Source organism: Pectinophora gossypiella, chromosome 6 (assembly GCF_024362695.1).
Source record: "Pectinophora gossypiella chromosome 6, ilPecGoss1.1, whole genome shotgun sequence".
Taxonomy (NCBI): Eukaryota; Metazoa; Arthropoda; class Insecta; order Lepidoptera; family Gelechiidae; genus Pectinophora; species Pectinophora gossypiella.
Window position 1 is genome coordinate 4,671,180 of NC_065409.1, and position 24,869 is coordinate 4,696,048.

Here is a 24,869-nt window from a genome sequence, read left to right on the forward strand (position 1 = left end):
TACAAATCGTTAAATCGACATTTTTTAAATATTTTTTACTTTTATAATAGCTTTACACAAATACTATTCAAATCAATAGTGACTATAACACGAACCTATTTGTGTACATACAAAAGAATCGACATGATCCTGCCAATCATATTTGCTTTGTTGCAACGATAACGGGGAAACAGTTGTTTTACATCGTGAACAGATTTGGACAACGTTCTCGACATGAACCAGAGACTTGGGTGTCGTAGCCGGCGGCACAGGCGGCAGACAGGCGCGCGCGCAGGTAGGGCCTGCTGAACGAGAGGGACGACCACAGCGGACCTCTCCCTCGCACCACGTGGTGGGGCGAAGGCGCGAGCGAGGCGTGTGCTCACTTGCTACATTTTTATTTAGTTAGTGACCGTTCCTTGGCAACGGACCACTGCGCGCGGTTGAACTTTACGTGTTTATCAACAGTGTTTCGTGAAATTACAACAGATGAGTGAGGTGTTAAGACTATCGGAAGCTTATAAGTGCTTCGGTGCCTACAGACTTTGGCATGGGCGGGCGCACGATGATTAAAGCCGCAGCCGTGCTGATAACGCTAGGGTACTGCAGCCTCCTGGTTTACCAAGGCGGAGCGACTTACAATTCCATAGAAAGTCGACCGGGCCAAGTGAACTCCATAGGATCCATAGAAAGTCGACCGGGGCATATGCATTTGGTGGAATTTGACAACGTCCTATTGAAAACACTAAGCAGTGGACAGAACAAAACCAAAACCGAAGTGTCAGAGACCGACGAAAATAATTCAAAAAAGAAACCAATAAAGGTATTGCAATTGACAGAATCCAACGACGGTCTGCTGGTGAAACCAATTTTATCGGAGTTCAATAATAAAGGTGAAAATAAAATAGTGCTAAGTGATATTTTCATTAGTGTCAAAACATCAACAGCGTACGAAAACACAAGGTTACCTATAATATTGAAGACATGGTTCCAGCTGGCGAAAGAACAGGTATGGAATGTACCTTTTAAAATTAACAAATAGATTTGCAAACTATATACACATATATGGTACAAAATATGGTGACATTTTTGAAAAAAACTAAATCAACTAATAAATTTCAGTCCAACAACGATTTTTTATTGATTTCGTAGGCAGGTTCATCGTGTCATCTCATCATCATCAAAATATTTTATTATCCGCTAAAATCACAACTATTTAGTTTGTCTGTATAAATAACATACTTAAATCTAAAAATAAATGGAATCACTTCCCTATTCAGTTTTATCATCATATCATAATTTTACTCTATAAGCATTTTTGTTTTGGAAAATTGATGATCATAACAAAGAACATTATCGTATCGAAGCAACACATGAAGTGACAGTATATTTTTAATAATAATAATGTTAATTATTCTTACCTATTTCAGGTTAAGATTTATTGATTAATACCCATAATATATTATATTTTAACTAGCCATCTCATATTGGTGCTAATTCCTGTTAATACCGTTTAATTTTATTTTAAGTTATATATTTTCTTTTCCGCCGAAAAGGAAAGGGACGGGTAATCTACAAGCATAAAATTTATGGAACACACGTCAATTTTAAGCACAAATCTAAAACAACCGTCTAAAAATTTTACATTGGCCAATAACCCGATAGAATTAAGTTGACAGCACACGTCAAACAGTTTGCATACCAGCGAGATACCTTTTTGATTCGCCCGGATTATTCATTCATTTACTTATTCTTTCTAAAATTAAGAGCTGACAATCATCCGTCCCTTTCGTTTTCGGCGGATAAGAAAATGACAGGGATAACTTAAAGTAAAATTAGGAGGTGTCTGCAGGAATCGGGCCCATTTTATAAAGGTAAAATAAATAACAGTAAAAAGCGCATGCGAATCCATTCAGTAGGTACCTATAGACTTCCTTTGACACCTTGTATGATGGTAAATTTAAAAACGCTATAAACCTATAGGTACATATAATTGCAACATAGACATAGGTATTATCATCTTCAGTACAATATTTAAGTAATATAAAAAGTAACTTCTGTGTTTACTGTGATTTACATTATATTAGTATTGTATAACTAACATTGGTATGGGTATCGTTTGAAATAAATTCTTTTTTTAATAGGTTTTGAATTATTCGTTTATTTTTTAACTTCAAAATCAAAAATATAATTATATTCATTACGTAACAATATAATACAAAAAATAGCAATATAATATAAATAAAACAATAATAATTGGGTGCGTTTTGAATAGGAATGTATAACTTTTTGATTTAAGAAAATTTCATGTTAGTCATGCATGACATGACATTCGCAACATCAACAAAAGTGCCGGGCAAATTGTAATTTTATTTGATATTTATAATAACAAAAAAGATATAGAGCCAAACTCTCTAAACTGAAATTAAATTAAGTTTGTGTGTGTCTGAATTTTTACCATTATGTAGCTAAATAGGTACGCCAAGGCCAAAATAAAAATATCAGCCCTTTAGTAAATCAAAATAAAGTCAATTAGTAGATACAAATAACATAATATAATATGTTACGAAATTTTTGAGTACTTTCTATTAGCTATGGATGACAGTGTGTTCAGGAACTACTCATTTATAGACAACGTTCCTGAGTTTTGTCGGTCTGTGTATGATAATGAAAGGTACAGCTATAAAAGACATCCCGCCGAGCTAAGTTTCAATACCAAAGTGATAAATGTTCTAGACATCTCCTCAGCGGGATCCCACTGTCTCTCTCTATACACGGCTACAGGTTAATGAGACTGTTAACTCGAATCAAGGAACGTCTTTATTCTAATCTTTAACAAGTCCCAGGAACCAGTTCAGATTTTGTCTCAAGACTCAGCTTAATTGGGCTTACGCTGCGCCGATTTGTTATCAAGGTGACCAAACAACTTCATTAAACCATTATGCAAAAAATTCGTCGAATCCATTTGTCTTACAACTGCGGGTAAACGCGTTTTAATCTTAATTTTATCGAACTTTGATATTTAGCTAATACAAAAAGACAAGATATTTGTTGTTCCCGTTACACAATAGCATACAATAGGAAGGATCTAAGTACCCCTTCTATCCGAAATCAATGAACCCGCACACTTGACGGGATTTTCCTTCCTTTGCACTCTAGTGTAATAAAGTGCTTGTGTGACGGGAACAGCATGAGAAAAGTACCTGGTCGGAGCTACCCGAGTCATTTCATAAATAGAGAGCAGTCGTGCAACGCACGTTAACTCGCATTTCCTGAATCTGGAGCGTGCATAATCGACCGTTAATCCGGCTCGAAGGACCAGCGTAAATGGGCTATTGTGCGCAGGGCTTGTGCTTGCGCAGCGCGTGGCAGGAACGCGCGCGCCACGTGACCGGACTCCGGTTGCTTTCGCCCTTTTTGTATCGAAACTTCAAAAGCTCGATTTGATTTATGAACTGTTAAATATTCGTCTCGGAATATTTAAGCCATTTTGCATAATAAAAACGAGACGATTCGTTTCTGGATAAAATATGATGACGGGTAATTGATTAGCTATGTTAATGATCATTTTATGGTGTCTAAGGTTGAATGTAGTATAGGTAAGGTTAAATATCATTTTATGATTTGTTTATTTTTGATTCTAACTTAGATACTTTTGGTACTAACGTCAATTTTGGAAAAGGTAAATCAGAAGCATAATATATTTTTTCGTAAAATGCCCACAAACACTTTATTCATTAGGTCTCATGTATCCACGTATTTTTTCCTTATTTACCGCTGAGGGTGTTCCGTGTACGTTAGTGTCAGTTATCTGGTTGCGTGACGTGTCGTCATGTTTACCAACATCGGGTTACTCTGCAGCTCCGGATATCGCGTTTCGGTCCCTTCTCAGTTTGTCACATACTATTTGTAGTTGTCCTTTTTAACACTGAAACTAAAAGGTTGTTGTACTGTTTATAAGGACTGTCTTCTACGCGTGTTTTATGGATCAGGATCGACATCATAGAACCACACTCTACAAAAATAATCATTATCAATTTTTAATCAGCACTGATCTATTGAATAAACCAACACCTTCTCAATAATTACCCTCCCTAGAATCTGTTGGAAATAATGTGCGCCTTCTTTCTTTCTATTATCAAAATAAATTGTGTTTATGATGTTCCGTATGCAATAACCTATTAAAAAAGGCACAATGCTGAAATTACACATTAAGACATCTGCGATGTTTTTTTTTAAATTGTTAACTACTTAAATACAGAAAAACACTTGTACTTAAAACTTTAAATTAGAAGTCAAAAAGAAATATAATTTTTGGATTATGATATTTGATATTTTTACAATAGGTATGTATTTATAGCTCGTACGTGTCCTTTTCTTAAATACTTACTAATAATGTGAGGCAGACTAAACAAGCACAAGCCAACGATAACAGTGTGACATATGAGCTTATCAGAATATTTGGTAACTCTATCTAACCTGCATTTGCTTCACGTTTCTTGGAAGTCAACGATCAAGTTTGTTTAAACAGCGTTGTAACACTAACTCTGTTATATGTTTGAGATAAAGCAATGCGAAAACAACTCTGTGGATGCTTTAGTTTCTTATTACCTGCCAAGTCGAATATGTATTATATTTCACGGCTCTCTTTAATTCAATTAAAGGTGTCTGGAAGAGATCGCTTTTAGTGATAAGTTTGTTATTGCCCGTTTTAGGGTTAAATTAGTTCTGCAAAATTGCGTTGGCACTTTTGTTAGCATTAACCCAGGTGGTGTGTTAAAGTGTGTGTGTGTGTGTGTGTGTGTGTGTGTGTGTTCTTTTTTCTTTTTTGATTTCTTCTTTAATTGTTCTATGGTATTTGACTAGCCAACAACACACTGGAGAAGATCGCAAAACACCATAAAATCCTAATAGATTCGATAAAAATAAGTTCGAATAAGCATCTTCAATCAATCATTTCCATTTTAAGTCAATTTTATTTTCTTATTTTTATCGTTACCCGTTGTTATAATAAGTGTTGATTATTGTGTATTCTTCTTAATTACGAGTACTTCACTCATGGTCTGGAAGCAAAAAAATAAAAAGGAATAAATCAACATGATGGACTTAAAATTTAAAATAATAATTTTGATTTATCATATTATCTACCTTAGGTCTTGTATACAAAATGCGCTACAACATCGTATCAAAATTATTCACTGAAATTTGTTTAGTCTAAAATAAAGATTCAAAAGATAGAACTGATAGTGTTAGTCGCATCCCAAAAAAATATATTAATAAATATTTTAATCGTTTATTTTACACAGAAACAACGACAAGTTCATTACACACAAAACAGACAAACGTTTCAACTTATTTCTATTAGAAATCTCTTCCAGCAAACCGGGAAAGAGACAAATAAAAATTATTTATCATTACGATATAGGAAAAACTTTTGTCGTTAGTAAGGTTTATTGTTTTAAATTAGTAAAACAATAATAAGTAGATTGTGTAAAACGTAGAATTATGGGCGAAATTGTAATAGTTATTTCATCTTTGTTTCAGATATGGTTCTTCACAGATGTAGCAAATGCGACTCAACAAAGAATGGCAGGTAAAAAGATAAACATTCAGTTACTACACTACTCAAATTAATATTTGAATCTGATAACAATTCATGAATTCCATGAGTAAGACTCTCTCTCTAGATCTTTCTTTCTGATCCTCTTTTTCTATAATGCTGCATAAAATTCTCACATTCCTAATGTATTCTGTCATGGGCAAAGTTACATGCCGTCAAAGACAACTTGCAGAGTCTTTGGGTGTCGGTATACTGATTGCTGAGATAATTATAGATTATCTATGATAGCGCGACAGCGAAATATTGAAAATCTAAATATTATGTTAACTGTAAACAACACGTGCGGCTAGCAAACAAACAACACCTGCACTTGTTTACGACGTGCAAGGTACGGTAGTGGGGACAACCCTTATAAGAAGGCGAGCCGCACGAGTTGTACCATTCTTGTGTCGAACTCCGTACAGAGAACATCCAATAAAAGTAATCCGTGACAGTGAGCCATTGTTTAACTGGCGCTATGCGTCCTCCACAAAGGTCACTGTTACCTTGGGATCAGAGTATAATATTCGTACTTTAACATCAGAAGTAGAGGATCGTCCTGCTGCCCACCCATTATATTGAAAAAGACGGCCACAAAGGATGAAACTAAGTTTCAAATACTCGTATTATCCCGATAAGATAATAATCGTGGATGGAGTCAGGTGTTTAATTAATTAAAACTAAGGCTAAACTTTGAATTGGACCTGAATATAAAAATTGGACCTGGACTTGAGCCGTGGCATATTCATCACAATGTCTATGTACTGTCAGGATCGAGGATAATGGTGCCTACCTGCATTTGAATACTGTTGTTACGGTGAGTCGTTTTCATACTGGAACTTTATTGTTATTGACTTCATTGCTGGGTGTATTTTAATTTTTAATAATGAGGAAATTGATTTAAGGTTAACTTGGAAAGTACTATTTCTCTTTATTTTAAAACAAAATTGACGAGACATATTCCCGCAATACGTGTCAATCATAATTCAAACCGCGTTTTCAAATCGGTTTTCATCATCGTCAAATCTTGGTATTTTGGTCTAAAAATGTTTTGAATTGGTGCAGACACGCTAACGCTGCGTGGTTTAAGCTGTATTTTCTCACTCCAAGCAATAAATGAACTTTCGTTAAATTACAACGTGATTTTTAATCTACCGTCATTAATAAAATCTTTATAAACCAATTGAAAGAGTCATGTGAATGTGATAATACACCTAGTTATTTTGTTTCATGTGACCACTGCTACATGACGACGAGTGAATGACAAACGGCGAAGGCGTTACAGCATGGCACAGTCTGAGAGTGGCAGCCGTGCCGCGTGTGTACCGTGTGGTGGTGACTTCGTGGCAGCGTATTGTATACTAAGCTGGCGCTTGATTGCCAATAACCGCCATTTCTTTTAATAGATTATCAGAATGACCGAACAATCTTCAGAAAGCAAGAAACGTTTCGATTCCAAATGTGCTAAAGTAAAATTATTTCATCCAGGAGACTTTGTGCTTTGTAAAGATACCCAATGGTCTAATAACAAGCTAGGTCCTAAATATTTAGGGCCATATCAAATTGTAAAAATTATTGGCAATGATCGATACGAAATACAAAGTCCTGGCCAAAAAAATACTACAATAGCTCATGAACATCTCAGATTAATACCAAACCTGAATTTAGAATGATCCGTGATAGCAGTTTACAAGAAATAAAAAAAAAATGGTTGTAAAGGTCACTTGTCAAAACAAGCCACAAAATAGCCTCTTGAGTTCATCGAATATTTCTGAGACTGGAACTGCTGCTAATCCAAGCAACTAAAGCCTCTGAGTTTGGCAAACGTCCCTTTCACCGTGATGTTGTTGAAACAAGCTATATTTTCGGCCGCTGAGTTTGACAACTGAACCTTCAGCCAGAACAAGCTTATAAAAATTTAAGCCTCTGAGTCTGGCGAAAAGTAAAATCACCAGAAGCAACAACCAACAAATATCAAAAACAAGCCACAAAATAGCCTCTGAGTTCATCGAATATTTCTGAGACTGGAACTGCTGCTAATCCAAGCAACTAAAGCCTCTGAGTTTGGCAAACGTCCCTTTCACCGTGATGTTGTTGAAACAAGCTATATTTTTGGCCGCTGAGTTTGTCTACTGAACTTTCAACCAGAACAAGCTTATAAAATTTAAGCCTCTGAGTCAGGCGAAAAGTAAAAACTATTTGGTTGATTAACATCTTCACCCATTTTAATCCGATCCTTGAACAAATAACGGACTAGGAAACTATTATTTTTTAATTTGTGAGATCGTATCGATGGAACGATATAGCTTACAACTGGGCGTAACAATGCAATTTAAAGAATGAAACGATTATTATTGAATTTGCCAATTGTAAGCTCGTGTCGATGCACCGATATAGACTTACAACAACTGACTTAACAGCACAAATACTTAGTTACAAATTGAATATGCTACTACAGTGAACTAAAAGATACCCTTGTTTCAGAATAAACGCAAGCTCAGAGCACGAGCTGCGTATCAGTATGGCCGTGATAGCGCGACAGCGAAATATTGAAAATCTAAATATTATGTTAACTGTAAACAACACGTGCGGCTAGCAAACAAACAACACCTGCACTTGTTTACGACGTGCAAGGTACGGTAGTGGGGACAACCCTTATAAGAAGGCGAGCCGCACGAGTTGTACCATTCTTGTGTCGAACTCCGTACAGAGAACATCCAATAAAAGTAATCCGTGACAGTGAGCCATTGTTTAACTGGCGCTATGCGTCCTCCACAAAGGTCACTGTTACCTTGGGATCAGAGTATAATATTCGTACTCTAACATCTACTTTTTCAGCTTGTAGTAACTCAAAGAGACAATTACAGTCACATTTTCATTAAAGTAGGTATCACCGTTCTAAAAGAATACTTTGACGACAGATTACTGACCTATTAATTTTCGAATTTAAGTAACCTTAATATCATAGTGTTATGTAACCTTAAATATGTATTTGATTTGTCCTCAGGTGGTCATATTATAAGCACAAAATGTCATCAAGGCCATCAACTGCTACCTCTCTGCTGCAAAACTGCCCAAGAGTACGACACCTTCTTGAAAAGCGGCAAAAAGTAAGCACTAAATAATTTCATTCTTAAACACACAGGCAACCAACACAACTGAAAGAGCAATAAGGCAAACTTTATTTTGAAAACAATATTCTCAACAATGAAGTTCATTGCACACAAGACACAGGAAATAATAAAAGCAAATACAAAGACTTTGTTACGCATATGGTTAGAGAAGACCTAATAAGAACGTTACCTGACTTTATAGTTAGGTCACGTAATATTATACAGAAAGATATACATGTATTTTGATCGGTTATTCGAATTAAAATATGGATAATAATATACTGTGTAGACAAAGTCATAGGTCAGAGCACACGAAGCATCAACATTGTAATTTAGGCAACACGTACAAATTAACGTGGCAAGTTGATTGACAACATTCAAATCTCCCACATTACTGACGCTCTTAGTCCGTCATAATTTAACCTGGCAATTATAACGCAATCAGAACATTATACCTATCACACAAGCAGTAGGGTACATAATATTCAACATGGATGTTATCAATCAGACTTGTAATTACTAGGGGAGAACTTGAGGCTGCAATTAATAGGAATACCAGGCTCCGACAGATATGAGCATGGCATCGCGTGATACGTCAGTTGCTTTGTCTTGTAAGAATGTAGTAATTATAGATATAAATAATAGGAGTATCGTTCAAGCTTACAATTTCGTAACTTTCATCGTGTCACTTAGTTACGAACTCATTATTGTTATATTAAATGCGCATTGAATTTATTCCTTCATTCGTTACGAAATAAGCGTAACATCCGACCCTTTAAAAACGCTGATATACTTAAGTACTCTTACAAAATCGTTGCCATCAGAAAAGAAATTGAATTCACTGTACGTACCTACTTGCATTTTCCAATATATCAGGAGTTTTTGATAAAACAAGTTTATTTTTCAAAGTTATTGAAATCCTATAGGTGTTTTTTTTAGTCGTCAAACATTAATATACCTAACTTAAAACTTTAAGACGGAAAGTTTCCGTAGTTGGGGACGTTTTTGTTTTTAGTAAAAACAAGATGCTCTTAACTTCTGTTTTTAGAAGCTTGTCAGGCAAACATTGGAGTTGCGCTTTGTTTGACGACTCTAATGACCGTATTATAGATCTCACGGGTTCTTTGGAAATAATGACTGATTGCGTTCTATCAATCGTTTACATAAGCAACAGAATTTTTTAATGCTGCTGAGTGCTATTACAAATACAATACAATTACAGATATCACTTTTAGCGATAAGGCCGCCTTTACTCACTTTTAGTTTTTAGTTTTTCCTTATACCTGTTCTGAGTTCGTGTGTACCATAAGGTGTGAACACCTCATTCATTCAATTACAATATTAATATCACAATATCATCCAAGAAGTTTTTGATTATTTATCAATAATGATGTTCGACTGTCATCATGTCTATTTACAAAAGATTTATGATCTCATCATCTCCCTGGCATTATCCAGTTTTTCACAGGGTACGTTTACTTAACCTGAAGATTTGACAGCTACGGTTTTTTACAAAAGTGACCGCCTGTCTGAGCTTCCAATTCGCGAAGGGAAAACTAGCCCAATACAGGTTAGGTCACATACGAAAATGCATTTCTCGTGGGTTTCCTCACGGTGTTTTCCTTCACCGCTGAGCACGTGATAATCATTTATAATCCAAACATGAATTTGAAATCAAATTCGACAATCATTGGAATGATTTAAGATATGCTATCGACACTATAAAGAATGCAAAAGACAAGCTTGCTATAATTACCTATTAAAATTATCAATACTGGCACTGACGTGTTATACTAGTTTGCAACAATCTTCTTTGTAGGTCCTATAAACTTACATGTCGGTGGACAGGTAGACCAGTCTTACGAGTACTTTTTTGTTCCACAAGTGGTTTGCTTATGGTCTTTTAATCTGTAGAACCTGACTCCCGACCCACGAAGTTCGATATACAAATACACAACAAACGTTAATGGTTTTTGGAGAGCAACTCCAATATTATTTTGGGGCTCACAATAATTTTCACGCGTTTACTCTATACCCGGGACGACGACTGTTTTTATAAGTGCCTCCTTGTTTTTTCTCACGGAATTTAGTTTAGTTTATCCAACGCTTTAGTGTTTCATAAATATTTCTAAAGAATATCCAAGAAATGGTCGAGCATTCAAAAAAATTGGATAGGCAAGCTAATTTACACAGTCATTTCATAAGTATCAAAATGTAATTGTGTTGTCACTCTCACTTTACATTTCAATTGGTCAAGACTCATAAACTATTAAATAAAACTATTTTCAAAACAAACATGACACACTAGATATATATCGTAAAAGTGAAATTTAATTAGTTGAAGCGCTTGAATTCAAACAAAAGTTTTGAAATCTCAATCCATTGACTATGGACAGCAATAAAACGGGCACTAATCGATGTCTGATTAGCCATGACACGAACTGTGCCGTCAAGTCAAACGACTATACGCCATCGTTTTCTTTGACTTGAATTGGTGTCTCAAGGGTACATCTTGGGACCCATTAATTCCCTTTGCCCACGCATCAATTTGTCCATAAAACCTAAGCGAGGCTTGGTAATAAAAGTCAAGTGCGGGGTTTTTGTAGACGTCTTTCCATGTTCGTGTCAGTGTACAGATGTAATGGACCTCACTTGAATGTAAGCGAGCCTGTCGCAAGGTCAAAACAGATCAATAACTGCGACAGAATACGAGTATAAGAGATGTTTGAGAATACTGAGATCCTTAGAATTTATTAACCTTAAATCAAATTGATATTAAACTTGAAGATAAGCTCTTGTGTGATGTCTTTTCTAATGTAAAATTGTGAAATAACTATAGGTAATTCATAAAATAAAAATCGCATTTTAAATCAAACAGCGTTTCATTGAGGGGAGATCCGTGCCCAGCAGTAGGACCTAGGCTATTTATATTATGTTACGTGTTTAAATCAGAAGAACACTGTTAAAACAAAGACTTTTATTTATCGCTATTTTTACACCAAGTACTGCTTTTCTAAAAGGATTTTCTTAAGAACCATCTAAAGGTCTTCTTTGATAGTTGATCTCAAGAGATTTATAAATACAAGAACAGTCTATTACAGAGCAGCCCTTTTTATCGAGCCCAGGTGGGTCGACGTACTTGTAATAGGATTATGACCGGAGCTCTGGGGTAAACTGTGACTAGATGTGCCCAGACGCCCTTGAGGCCATTTGCACTGAGTGCTCTCAACTCTGAGCTTCATAAATGAAAAACGCTTTCAAATTGATTTGCATCGTCTGCGTTTTTTTTACATTATTAAATTATTTATTTTTCAGTGTTGACTTTTGAAGTTTTCACTTGTGATATTAATTTATTAGAGCTATAAGTCACGATGTTCAGTGGCGCTAATTGTTATCTCAGTGCATTTTGCACGCGTTCACTTTTTTCCTTATAATATTTATTTTATATGAATTTTATATTTTATATATAAAGCAATTCTTGTAAATCGCTTCGTCGGTAAATTAAATAAGGAATTATATTACCTATTAGAAACATAGTAATATATCTTGCATGACTACAAATATTGATGTTGCTGTAACCAGACTCCGTTTCTTCCTTTTGCACTCAGAAATGTTGTTTTGATATACATATTATAATTAGAAATATAAATGTCTTAAAATATACTTCCAAACAGTGAAGCTTCTATTTCTTCAATGAACGCTTTAATTCAAAAATAGTGGTCGCCTGTCACGATAAAACTTTATGACGTAATATTTTAATACCTTTATAAAAGCCGAAGCAATTACACAGAGCAGTAAAGAAACGATCGAATAAATTACATCAATTCAATAACGATTAAACCGCCTCTTTGCGAGTAATTTAAGTGGACCACTACAGTTTCGCAAAACTGAATTCGATATGCAGAAACCTGATCTATAGTAAGTACTTATAATTTTGCGTCTTCGAGTCGTTTGTCGTACGGACGGCTGTGGTGGCGCGGGCTCAACATCGCATACTCTACCCTCGTAACGCGGCTCCTGTTATTTGCGCGGAACGTAATCGTTGCAAATTATACCGCACCACTAATTGTCGGTACCCGAAGTAAACCTCTTAAACATACGCCCGTGGCTTTATAAACACCCGATACAATCTTGCAATTATTATCGTTAATACAAGTTGCCTCAGTTGCCTGCGTGTTCGTCCGCAGCTGATAACTTTTAAGTTTTATTATCGCCTCTCGTTTGTGAGGGACCGTTAAAGTTTTTACTTTTTTTCCGTTCTTGGCGGGAGATGCAGGGATCATTTTCTCTTCTTTTTCGATTATATGGCTCTTCGGCAATCAGCCATGCTCACAAACCTGAGGCGTTAATGTTGTGTATACTTGAGTTATATCATTTTATTTCTAAACTATTATCTATGCGTATATATTCGTTATATCCTGCAACTTGGTTTTTTTGTTAACAACAGATGGTTCTGTCACTTCGACGATGACAACTACGTGAATGTACCGCAGCTGGTGAAGGTCCTACAGAGATATGATCCACAAAAAGACTGGTACCTCGGCCGCAACTCGATCAGTTACCCTCTCAAGATGGGTAAGACGATCAGTAAAAAGGTATTTATCAATTATAATATTTTTTACCATAGCTATTTTTACCGACTATCTCTTCTTCTTCTATCGTGTGGGTTGTGAGGTGGATTACCAACCTCATCAACCCTGGTGTCAGGGTTACTATTACTACCTCAGAGAGGCAACAACATTTTTTTTGTTTTTGTTTTCCCCGAAGGGCAAGGCAAAGGGAACTATGTCCATACAGCCATGTCTAATGTATTTTTTCTTGATGATGATTAATGAAATGATGAAAGGTGATGATGATGAATGATGAAACCTAAGCCCCCACCCTCGGAGCAGACTCCTACTTCAAACCACAAACGAATTAACTCGAAAAATCCACATAAACTTTCACTACACTTTGTTTATTGAATATTCCGATATAGGTAATAACACTATCGCAAATGTTTTCCGACTAACTTAATGCGTTCATTAATAACAAAACACCACTCCGTATTAATTATTTAGATTATTAAATGAAGGGAGCAACTGTCCCGTTCCCGTTCCCGCCAAAAAGCTGAAGCATAAACAAAAACTGCATAATTTTAAGCGAACATTTACCACGAAGTGACACCATTTTTATAACACAGCGGGAAATCCTTCGCCTTTTTCGAAGGAAGCGTGCCAAATCGCACAGGAAACGTGGAGCGGGGCGCTCACGCACTCAGTCCAATGATACCGTGAGTATATGCGTGTTCGTGAAGTCCGCTGTTGGGTTTATTTATCTTTGGACACTAATAACTAGACCATATCTCCTTCTCTCGTGTGGGTTGTGAGGTGGATTACCAACCTCATCAACCCTGGTGTCAGGGTTACTATTGAGCCGCCAAAGGTCCCTGACATGACTCATGTAACGACTATTTACATCAGTAAGTAAGTAGTAACCGGGACCAACGGCTTAACGTGCCTTCCGAAGCACAGATCATCTTACTTTCGGACAATCAGGTGATCAGCCTGTAATGTCCTAACCAAACTAGGGATCACAAAGTGATTATTGTGATATTTCCCCACCGGGATTCGAACCCGGGACCTCCGGATCGTGAGCCTAACGCTCAACCAATGGACCACGGAGGAGACCGTATTAGAGCGTAGGCTTTATTTGTAACATGAATTATTTTGTTTGTTACAGAAAAGACTGTACTTCTCCTTCATGTTTGCTACCTTTGGTGCTGGTGTGTGTATAAGCAGAAGTCTGGCGCTTAAAATGATACCAATAGCGAGGTGAGTACCGTTTAAATGTAAACCTTAATTACTTTAAATAATCATATACATTTATGCACACTTTGTATGAATCGACAAATGAAATCGCACGCCCCGGTTCGCTCTGAATGCAGCAACTGCTGCAAGCCAGTTGGCTCAAGCAGTTGCATATAGTTCCTTTTCAGGTATAGGGAACCACAAGCATTCCGCAGATACTCCATACAAAAATATCATATTTGCCGTGTACCGCCTTACCGGAAGTGCGAGCGAGACAGAGAATCCGTAGGCGCTCTCTTACTCCTTATCAGCTAACGGCCATTTAGACTAAAGTAAAACCCAGAGGAGAAGGTGTAAACCAATTAGTGCGAATAGGAGAATTACCGTTCCCGTCATCATCATTATCAGCCGTACGACGCCCACCGTTCCCGTAGTTTCCTTTATTCTATGCCACAAGGCAGCATTAAATATTTAGCAGCATTGGTGATAAACTGTAAAATCAGCTGTAAGCATCCCAACGTCAATGAGTCTGTCGTCGTATTTTATCCTAGGACACTAATGGCCCCGATTCCTGCACACACCTCCTAATTTTAAGTTATACCTGTCATTTTCTTATCCGCCAAAAAGGAATGGGACGGATGATTGACAACTGTTAATTTTAAAATGAATGAATAATCCGGGTGAATAAAATAGGCATCTCGCTCATATGCAATCCGTTTGACGTGTGCTGTCAATTAAATTCTGTCGGGTTATTGCCAACATAAAGTTTTGGACACATTTTTTCAACTTCTGCCTAAAATTGACATGTGTTCAAAAAATTTTATGCCTGAAAATTACTCGTCCCTTTCCTTTTCGGCGGATAAGAAAATGACAGGTATGACTTTAAATAAAATTAGATGGTGTATACTGGAATAGCACCAATACCGCTATAGCCAATGTATCGTACGAGCATGCGGCTGATAACTGGTTTCTCTGCCAATGGAGAATTCACATATAACCAGTACGAATTAGCTAGACATTTCATTTATGCAACCATATTGACACGAGGACTCTAGTAAATTTGTAAGGGTTATTATAGCGTACGTATGAGAAAAGTAATGAATGAATGAATGAATAATAATTTATTTCGGATTTGAAATCCATAGATGTTAGTAAGTATAAAGTAACTTAAACCTAATGTTAGTAACAGGTACATAAAACAAACAAAAGCAACAAAAATAAAATATAAAATAAAATAAATTTATCAGACCCGATTTTACCGGCGGACACCCGATCCCGGCTTGACTGGTATAATATGGAGGTCCGTCCAGTATGCCCATATTGGGCAATCAGGTCTGTCACACAACACCTTCAGGACTATACTGGGGCTCCCGCGCACACGCCGCAATATTGAGGCAACTCTCTTCCGCACAATAGCATGAAAGCCATCTGTGTGTGCCTCGGCAAACATGCCTGATGCGCTACAGAATCTCGGAAAACCCAGTAGAATCCTGAATGCATTGTTGTACTGAATCCGTAGGGCGTTAAAGGTCTTGTGCGTATACCGTACCCACAGGCTGCACGTATAGAATGACTGGCAGTAGGCCTTAAACAAAAATGTAATTCATATACATAAGCTCTAAACGGAATTCTGCGCGATCCCGATCTACCACAAACATAAGATGCTACGGTCATGGAATTCGTAATTCAAATTATATATTTTGTTTCAGTGCCAACAGATTTATCGGTCTTTGTCACCGAATTAAAATGCCGGATGATGTTACCATGGGATATATTATAGGTAAGTTAAATAAACTAAAATAAAAAAATCCTATCGATCCAAAGATTTCTTGTTTTTTTATGTATTTAAAGGGTCACTTACAGCTATGCAAATTACAACATTAGTCAAGACATAATTAAACTAAGTAGAAATAGTACTGAACACAACATTCATCATAAAAACCAACAATCTAGTCTGTTGAGAATTATGTTCACATACTTAATCTAACTGCATTGAAGAGTCTTCACATTGTCATGATAAATTATTAAGATATTATAATTTCAGAAGTGAAACTGAAGTGTCATGTTGACTGTGAAGGATAATAAAATAATAAAAATAATAAAATAAATATAATACATAAAAAAAAAATCCATGAGGTGTTTGCCAGTTAGTTTGTTGTGTTGGGTATAGATACAAAAAATAAATTCCAACCGTTGCCTTAATCCAGATCGATTTTATACAGAATACCTACTGAAATATAATATTAATGTGTGATACATGATCATTATGTGATACATGACATCAAAAATCGTATAATAATAATGTGAAAAACTCTTTAAACACATAATAATAAAAGATATTATATTTGACCTAAATTATGTTGTTTATAGAAGTGTTGGTGAAGCAGAAATTGACGATAGTTCCGGAGTTCCACTCGCACCTTGAGAACTTAAAGACTATGAATCCAGAGACATTCCGAGACCAGATCTCTTTGTCTTACAGCAGCGACAACACAGTCAACGTCAGCGGCTTTGACAATGTAACAGATCCTACTAGGTAAGTCGTTTTTTGAAGTCTTTGGCCTTGTTTTGAAGTTTTTATGTCATTAATTTTACATGCCGATTCATGTTCTTTAGTATCAAGTTTGTTATCACTTCATCCATCTCAGACACTTATATCATGTGGATTATGAGGTAGATTACCAACTTCAATAATTCTAGTGTCACGTTACTACTGAAACTGAAACACACGTTCTAAAACTAATGCCTTTTGTATTTTGACTTTTTTAGCATAATAAAGATTTTAGTATATAAAAATGGCGTTGCTTCTGGTTTCTATTCTTGCCAGAAAAAATGTTTATTTCCTCTCTCACATACCTACAGTACAAAAGTATTCGTGTTAATGTATCTTACTTAGTCCGTAACGTATCTTTTGTTACAGGATATATTCGCTGCATTGTACCCTCTTCCCGTACTTCGATATCTGTCGAAACAGAGATACTATACCACTTCCTCCCACGCCAACACGAAGACCTAAAAAGCGTAAGAAAAAAATTAAACTAAATGAAAAGATGTATTATTATAAATATCAAAGAAAACGCACCCCGAGAGAGAGTGATGAAGATGAAGACTCCCCTGTAAACGCGTATCGAAATGTAACAACAAGTAAAATCGACTAAAACACTAGTCAGAACAATGTTTAAGTACATTCAGCTAATAATGTATAGTCATTGAAATTGTATATTATACGCTACGGGACTTTTACGAATATTTCCAACTTTTTAAAAATTGTGAATTTGATGAGTGTAATGCCTCAAAATGTCTTAGGTGCAGTTATTTTACCCTAAAACTTTTTAGGTTTTTTACCCGATGTAATTTAACCCTTTGATTCTTCTTTCCGTATCTTGTTGTTTTTGTTTCTAATAGAATTGTAAAAATATTTGGGCTTATAATAACCTATTTTTAAACTTTTGTAGTTTTTAAACCGTGTAAAAATTGTTGAAGGAAGATACATTATACCTTTCTTACTTTTATAGTTTTGTAAATATCAAAAGACACAGCTGTTTATAATGTTATTTTAATTAGTGAAATCGTGAATATTATTGTCTTTAACTCATGCCTGTGATACTAGATTAGGAAAATATATATGTATTATGTATTATTAAAATAGAAATGTGTTAAAGCTTTCCAGTCACAAATGTTATAACAAATTGTTTGTAAATTATGTTGTTTATGAAATAAACAATTTTAAACTTTAATTGTCCGTGTGTTATTTGGGACGTCAGAGTGGATAAAAAAGTCCTTTTGTTTTTTTCTTGACGATTAAAAGAATCGTAATATTACCTTTGTCACGCTAAAGCCCCAGAGGTGTTTTGTATAGAGCAATTAAAGCAACAATTAACTACAACTACAGTCGCTATTTTGAGATTGTTCTTCATAACATCAGCGACGGCATCTTAGCAATTTAATAACTAACGGTATTTTATTAAAATCATCTAAAATTCCTTTACATTATTGTTCGCGTCGGTCCATAATTTGTTTGTTTACTTTTTTAAACAATGGTTATGCAGAGTGTCGAAGCAAAAAAAAGCAAACAATAAATTAACACCCTGAATACTACTTCAGTAAATAGCCAAAGACGTATGAATAGTTAACGATTTAGAGCTCAAGAAAGTTAAGCCTATACAGTTGCCACCGATTTAAGTCCACTTGATTTAAAGCCCACACAAAACGAAGGTGAAACTAAATCGTGTTAGAATTTATGGAGTAGAAATCACATCACCCCTAAGTACTTACCATTTTTGTATCCGTGAAATAAAAAAAATCTACAACGCCATACTTCTTTTGACTGATCTTGATTTATTTAGAAAGCAATAAATATCGGGAAATTAACTTAGTCATAAACATGATTTACTTACATGTTTTGGATCACATGAAATGAGTTTACCCAGAATTATATTTCAACACATATAATATAAACATAGAATTTCAACGGCAATAAATCAAGACGTACGTATCTACTTAAGTACTTCAGTGCTTATAGCTGGATACCCACCTAACCAGCTAGATCGTAGACGTGACCAGAAACTTAACGTGTAGGTACTAAAACTCAGACCTCCAAATTTCCGTGAGAAGTAAAGCGAATGATGCACGAAAATTCGGAGCTTCTTCAATGATTAATTAAAGTGATTGACAGAGCCCATTCGCCTCGCAGTGGCGGGTCCCGGGTTCCTTCAGAAGCACCTGGCTTCGTGTCTTTTTGATCGATTTTATTGCAAAGTCACTTCGCTTAATTGGGTTACGCCCGAATTTGTTCTGGAGGGCTGGTGCACTGGGATTTAAGCCTATTATTCCCTTAAGAAATCGTCTTTATTATATCCAAGTCAATAGGCCCACGCCTAATTTCGTCATCAGCAATACGTTGTGATTGGCTATAATTTGGAAAAAGTGTAGTAACCTTAACGGAGAATTTTAGAGTCGACAAAAATTTTAAAACTTTGTACCTTTACGGTGAAGTGACTAAGCAGTTTTCGAATGATATGTGGGCAGGCCAATTGCTTCTAAAATCTATTTTACGACTTCCAACGGCCATCGATTAGACTGCTTAAGTGCGTCTGTCACAAACATTAAAGATTTTATTTTCTTTCAACTAAGATGTCATCATCTGAGAATGGTAGGAGCAATTACGTTGGCACTATTTAGTCGGAGACTTTCATATCTTTCAAACTTTCCAATGTTCCATGTATTTAACGAAATGGATCGATTAAATGGAGCTGGTCTGTTTAATGGGTTCGAATAAACATAATTAAGCTTTCAAAGAGCGCCGATTGATCTCTTGCCCATTTGTGGGAATGACATTCAATTAAAACGACGCACCCATTTGTTTCGCCTCCCAAGTTCGGTGCTACTATCGCAGCTTCAAGGTTGTTTATAGCACGGCTTTAGATGTTCCTGTTTCTTGAAATATGGTTGGTTAGCGTATTGTTGCTGTTATTTTATTAAAGATACTAACTACCATTGCGAATCATCATTCGATCTCACTCGCTCTCATAAGTATTACATGTTTACTTTAAAATATTGTATACGTAGTACTTACTTATCTTCATTCTTTACCGTCTGCAGCAGGAATTTATATAAAATGTTTTGCGTCAAGAAAATGATTTGTTCATTCCTCATCGCGTCGTAATTGTGTGCCTCTGCGAACGTCCAATTATCAATTTGTATTCACTTCTTGGCGTACACATTAAAAACACCGTTGTCGATTTCGTGGCTGTCTCTTTTAACCACCGGGATTGGGGACCCGTCCGTACCCTAATCACTGGCGGAGTTAATAACAGTTTTATCTCTGCAACGGAGTTACGCAGGGACCGGTTCCGCAATTAAAGCCCTTCGAAAGCCGGAGCACGTTGGACACGGAGTAAAACACGTATTTATTTTACAAGATACTATACTTGTGCAAATACTTGCAGTAGCGGCTGACTGACAACAATTTCCTTTTGCGTGTCTGATGTAATAGGCATGTCGTTCCTTCTACGTATTATAAGTGTTATAGAGGTATACGATTCCTGGTTTTTGCATGCGGTAGCGATGGTGACCGCATGACGTGTTTGGCTTTTGTTTAGTTCTAAATTTATAAACACGGACATCATGCTGGTTTTCAACGACATAAATTACATGCACGGTATAAATTATACATAAGGACGAACAGCGTGTCAGGAGTTGTTAATATTTCATATCTACTCGAGTCTTGTTATACATAAATGTCTTGATAAGTTCTCTATGTGACATCATGCAGAAAAATTGTTGAAATCCGAAGCAATGTATAAGTACTAAGTTACATAGAAGGAAGTGAAAAGAGATGTTATTTTATCACTAGGGACCGATACTCTTTAGAAACATTAATGCGTTTTGACCTGTTATTTTATTTATTAAAAATAATGTCCACATTTGTGAGTGACCATGTATGGCAATTATAACATGTATCTATGTAATCTGATCGTAATATGTTTACGTTCTGCGATTTGCGCAGTCAGTTCTAGCTCAGCGCATTCTTTTGGCTGGTTCATATTTCACTAGCGTCGCTAAGTGCTTTTAACTTAAAACTCAAAAGAGCACAACTCTATGATTAATGTACTTTTAAACTATTTTCTTTTTATCTATAAAAAGCCGGTGTAATCGCGCAACTGTGCAATACGTTTCCTAATTGTTCCATTTTTTTAAGTGATATCCAGTCGCTTTGAGACTACTCTTTAATGTAAGTAGTTAGTCATATTATTACCTACTTCTCTTCTCTCGTGTGGGTTGAGAGGTGGATTACCAACCTCATCAACCCTGGTGTCAGTGTTACTATTAACCCGCTAAAAAGCCCTGACATGTCTCATGTAACGAATACCTACTTACATCAGTAAGTAGTAACCGGGACCAACAGCTTAACGGATCATCTTACTTTTGGAAGTTTTGGATATTGTTACCTAGACAATTAAAGACTGTATCGCAAAGCGACTAGATTTCACTTAAGTACATTCCTCCATTTGATGCAAAATCCAATTTAGTACTTAAATTATCTGTCGTTAATTTATTAGTGCCATGCATCGAGGTCATTCACAAGATGTAAACAATGAATAACAACGAACACAAAAAAAAACACAATAACTAACAAATTAATAACTCATTCAAGGCACACCCAGACACAAGATCTTGATCGTATCGAAAACAATTCCGTCAGTACGTTTCATAATTTGAAAGCTGCGATACAAGTATCTGATATCCACTTCTGGATTGGCAATCGGACCCGGCAGTTCAGTAGGACGGGTGTGGCGGGTCACGCACGACTCGACACGACCACTATACTACAATAGACGTATTTTAATGTGCCCATAATGGACTGCAACTGTACTAGATAGGGTACATAATTAGGTTTAAACTGGATATTATTGTTAGTGTGAAATCTTATAAGTTGGCGAAGAGTTGTTGTACCTATGAGCACGTCCTAATTACCTATAGCAAATTCTTAAGGTACAGGATAAAAAAAACCTTACACACATCACAGTACCATACATCTATATCTACCCTTTCGTGTGATTCTACGCTATACTATGTTGAAATTTCTACTTATTTTTAGAATAGTTAAAGTCTGTTTCAGCATTAGCTAATAATAAAATTTGTCTAATAGCAGGACTAAAAAGTTCTCGATAGACCAGCAGATACTCGTCAGCAAGTGAAACAGTATCTTTGTAATTTGGAATGCAATGAAAAAATAATCACTAAAGATAAGAACAGCACCAAATTTTCAAGATTTGACGAAGTACTAACGCTTGAAAACAGCCATAATGTCCAACAGCAGTCGAAAAAACAGATATTAAAATGAGTTCTAATTTCAAATGTTCGCAATAAGAACCAGTATGACAGGGTTGTCATCTGTTAGAAAACTACTGAATAAGTAGCAGTTAAATACGTTTATCATTATTACTACACCAACGAAACAAAGCTACTTATTTCAAATAAACAAGGTATACAAACAGCGTACTTATAGTATACAAAGCGAGACCTTAGTTTGCGCACGCGCAGCGCACGTTCTGTCGTAGGCCGGTTCGCAGTGAAAGGATACAAATGATTTAGATAATAAGTTAATTTATAGAGCCCCGGTTATGCGTAGGTATTAACAAGCACGGTCATATATCCTTCTCGTTCAATTTATAGTGCCATTCGATTGTACTGCTGTTTAGTTTTAGAGCAAGGCAATTTGATATTTGTCATTGTTATAAGTAGGCTGAATATTGATTATGATTAGTCATGCTGACGAAAAATGAATAGCAATACTTACATGACCAGTATATTTATGTCGATTCCAAATTATTTTTATCGAGTAGCTATGAAAGCTTGAATTCTAAAGCCACTCGCAGGGACTCTTGAAAGAGCGACATGGTGATAAAGTGATAATAATATGATGCAGGTAAGACAGATATACTCCTCTAAAACTATGGATCTACCTAGTCCACTACGATTTCATCAGTCATCCCATGATCATGGTATTTGAAACAGTGTCGAAATATCGGGACTCTCATATACCTGATTATTTTAACACAGTGAGAACCCGGTATTATGAACCACGTAAATCTCAAACAAGGCATGACAATGTGAACATGTATCTAATTAATAGTATGACTGTGTTAGAAAATCATGCCCTTTCTAACATGACGAATGATGAACTATGTAAAAAAGTGATGAATTGACCACCCATCAACATATGGTCCATCATATCCGTTCAGTGATTCTTCTTTCCGGATGCCAGTAGTCACCACGACTATTGTTTTCATAACTATGACCTAAGAATAAGTTGGACAAAAAGGGTTGCTAATGAAGAAGTCCTAGTAAGAGTAAGGGAGAAGATGAAAATTATAGACAGTTATTTAGGGCAGAAGAGGTAAGATGATTGGACACTTAATAAGACACGATTAATTTATTATTTAAAAACATCATAGAAGGGAAGAGAGAAAGAAGGAAAGAGAGGAAACAGAAGACCAAGAAGAGCTTAGTTGGAACAAATTAAAGAGAAGGCGACGGTCGTGTCTTATAAGGAAGTCTAATAATTTTGAAGACATTTGATAGACAAGAATGGAGAATGCTACACCGACAAGAGTTTGGTTCTTAAATTAATGATGATGAACTATGATCTACTGTTTACCTCAGATGGCATGGTTTTCGGCCAAGTTATTAATGCTATTTGTGTCAAACAATAAGTCACGTCAAGAGAAAAAACAAAAAAGTAGCATGGAGAACATTATACTGACAAGAGCGTGGCTCTTAAGTTAGTCATCTCCCTAGAATTATCCAGTTTTACACAGGGTCCGCTTACCTAACCTGAAGATTTGATAAGTCCGGTTTTTTACAGGAGCGACTGCCTGTCTGTCTGCTCTTAAATTAGTGATTAAAAAAATACCAGATGGCATGCACTACTTGGTTAGACATAGGTTTGTCTGTAGACATCACAAAGCCGTAAGCACGGCTTAGTATCTCTCTAACCAGCAGCTTAGTACGGCACTACGCGAATACTAACGACTCTAAATCGCTTCGTACAATGCCCGCCGGTGTAGACTAACTTTACCATCGGAAATCATTATTTTAGCCATTCGATCGCCATTGCTGTCTTGTTTTAGAATTTAGGATAATGTTGTTTGCAAACTGATAGAATGTAAACGAAGCAATTTTTTCCAATGTACCTACATATAAGTCAGCAATGGATGAGAAAGACAATTTCTACTGTTTTGTTTAACGTACAATACTTACCACTTATCAATCTTTATAAGACTACTTATCTAAAGAGGCAAGTTATGTTGTTTTTGTGGCTTATCCCCTTTGAAACTATGTATATAAGTTTATGTACGTACGTATATATACAAAGTAATACAATCCAGGAGCAGACAGAGCCGGATTTCACAATAAAAATATTTTAGCAAAGCTTTGATTATTTGTTTACAAAACGGAGTGTCTACAGAACTTTGTATTACTAAGTAAGATAACTGTTTAGCTAACAAATAATAAACTTTGATAAAATTATGTTATTTAGAAATAGAAAGTTAGAATAGTTTTGTAACAATAACCAAAGTTTCGATAATTTTTATTTTCTTAGTTAGAAGACTACAAGTATAGAATAAGGAATAATACTACGCATAGAACGGCAACCCTCCGCTCCCCACCAGCAGCTAAGCTAGTTACCCCGGTATTACTTTAGTCTTTAATCGTATGGCATCAGACGTCACACACTCGATGCGCGTGTACGATAACGTCAATGTATAGTGTCTGTGTAAAACCAGATATTTTTGTATGGTGTCTTATGACAGGTATAATTCGATTAACGGTATTGCAACTTGTGATACCCTTTGTAATGGCCACTCGTCACAATTCACAACA

The 24,869-nt window shown here is 36.0% G+C and overlaps 1 protein-coding gene across 1 annotated transcript; it reads left to right on the forward strand.

Annotated features, from left to right (window-relative positions):
• Window positions 1–363: 363 nt before the first annotated feature.
• LOC126367483 (fringe glycosyltransferase) lies at window positions 364–18,217 on the forward strand. Its single transcript, XM_050011010.1, has 8 exons — window positions 364–988; window positions 5,524–5,572; window positions 8,586–8,688; window positions 13,139–13,286; window positions 14,413–14,504; window positions 16,190–16,260; window positions 16,851–17,016; window positions 17,401–18,217. Exons 1-8 carry the CDS (start codon window positions 530–532, stop codon window positions 17,636–17,638), a joined length of 1,326 nt encoding a protein of 441 aa, XP_049866967.1. The 5' UTR covers window positions 364–529; the 3' UTR covers window positions 17,639–18,217.
• Window positions 18,218–24,869: the final 6,652 nt, after the last annotated feature.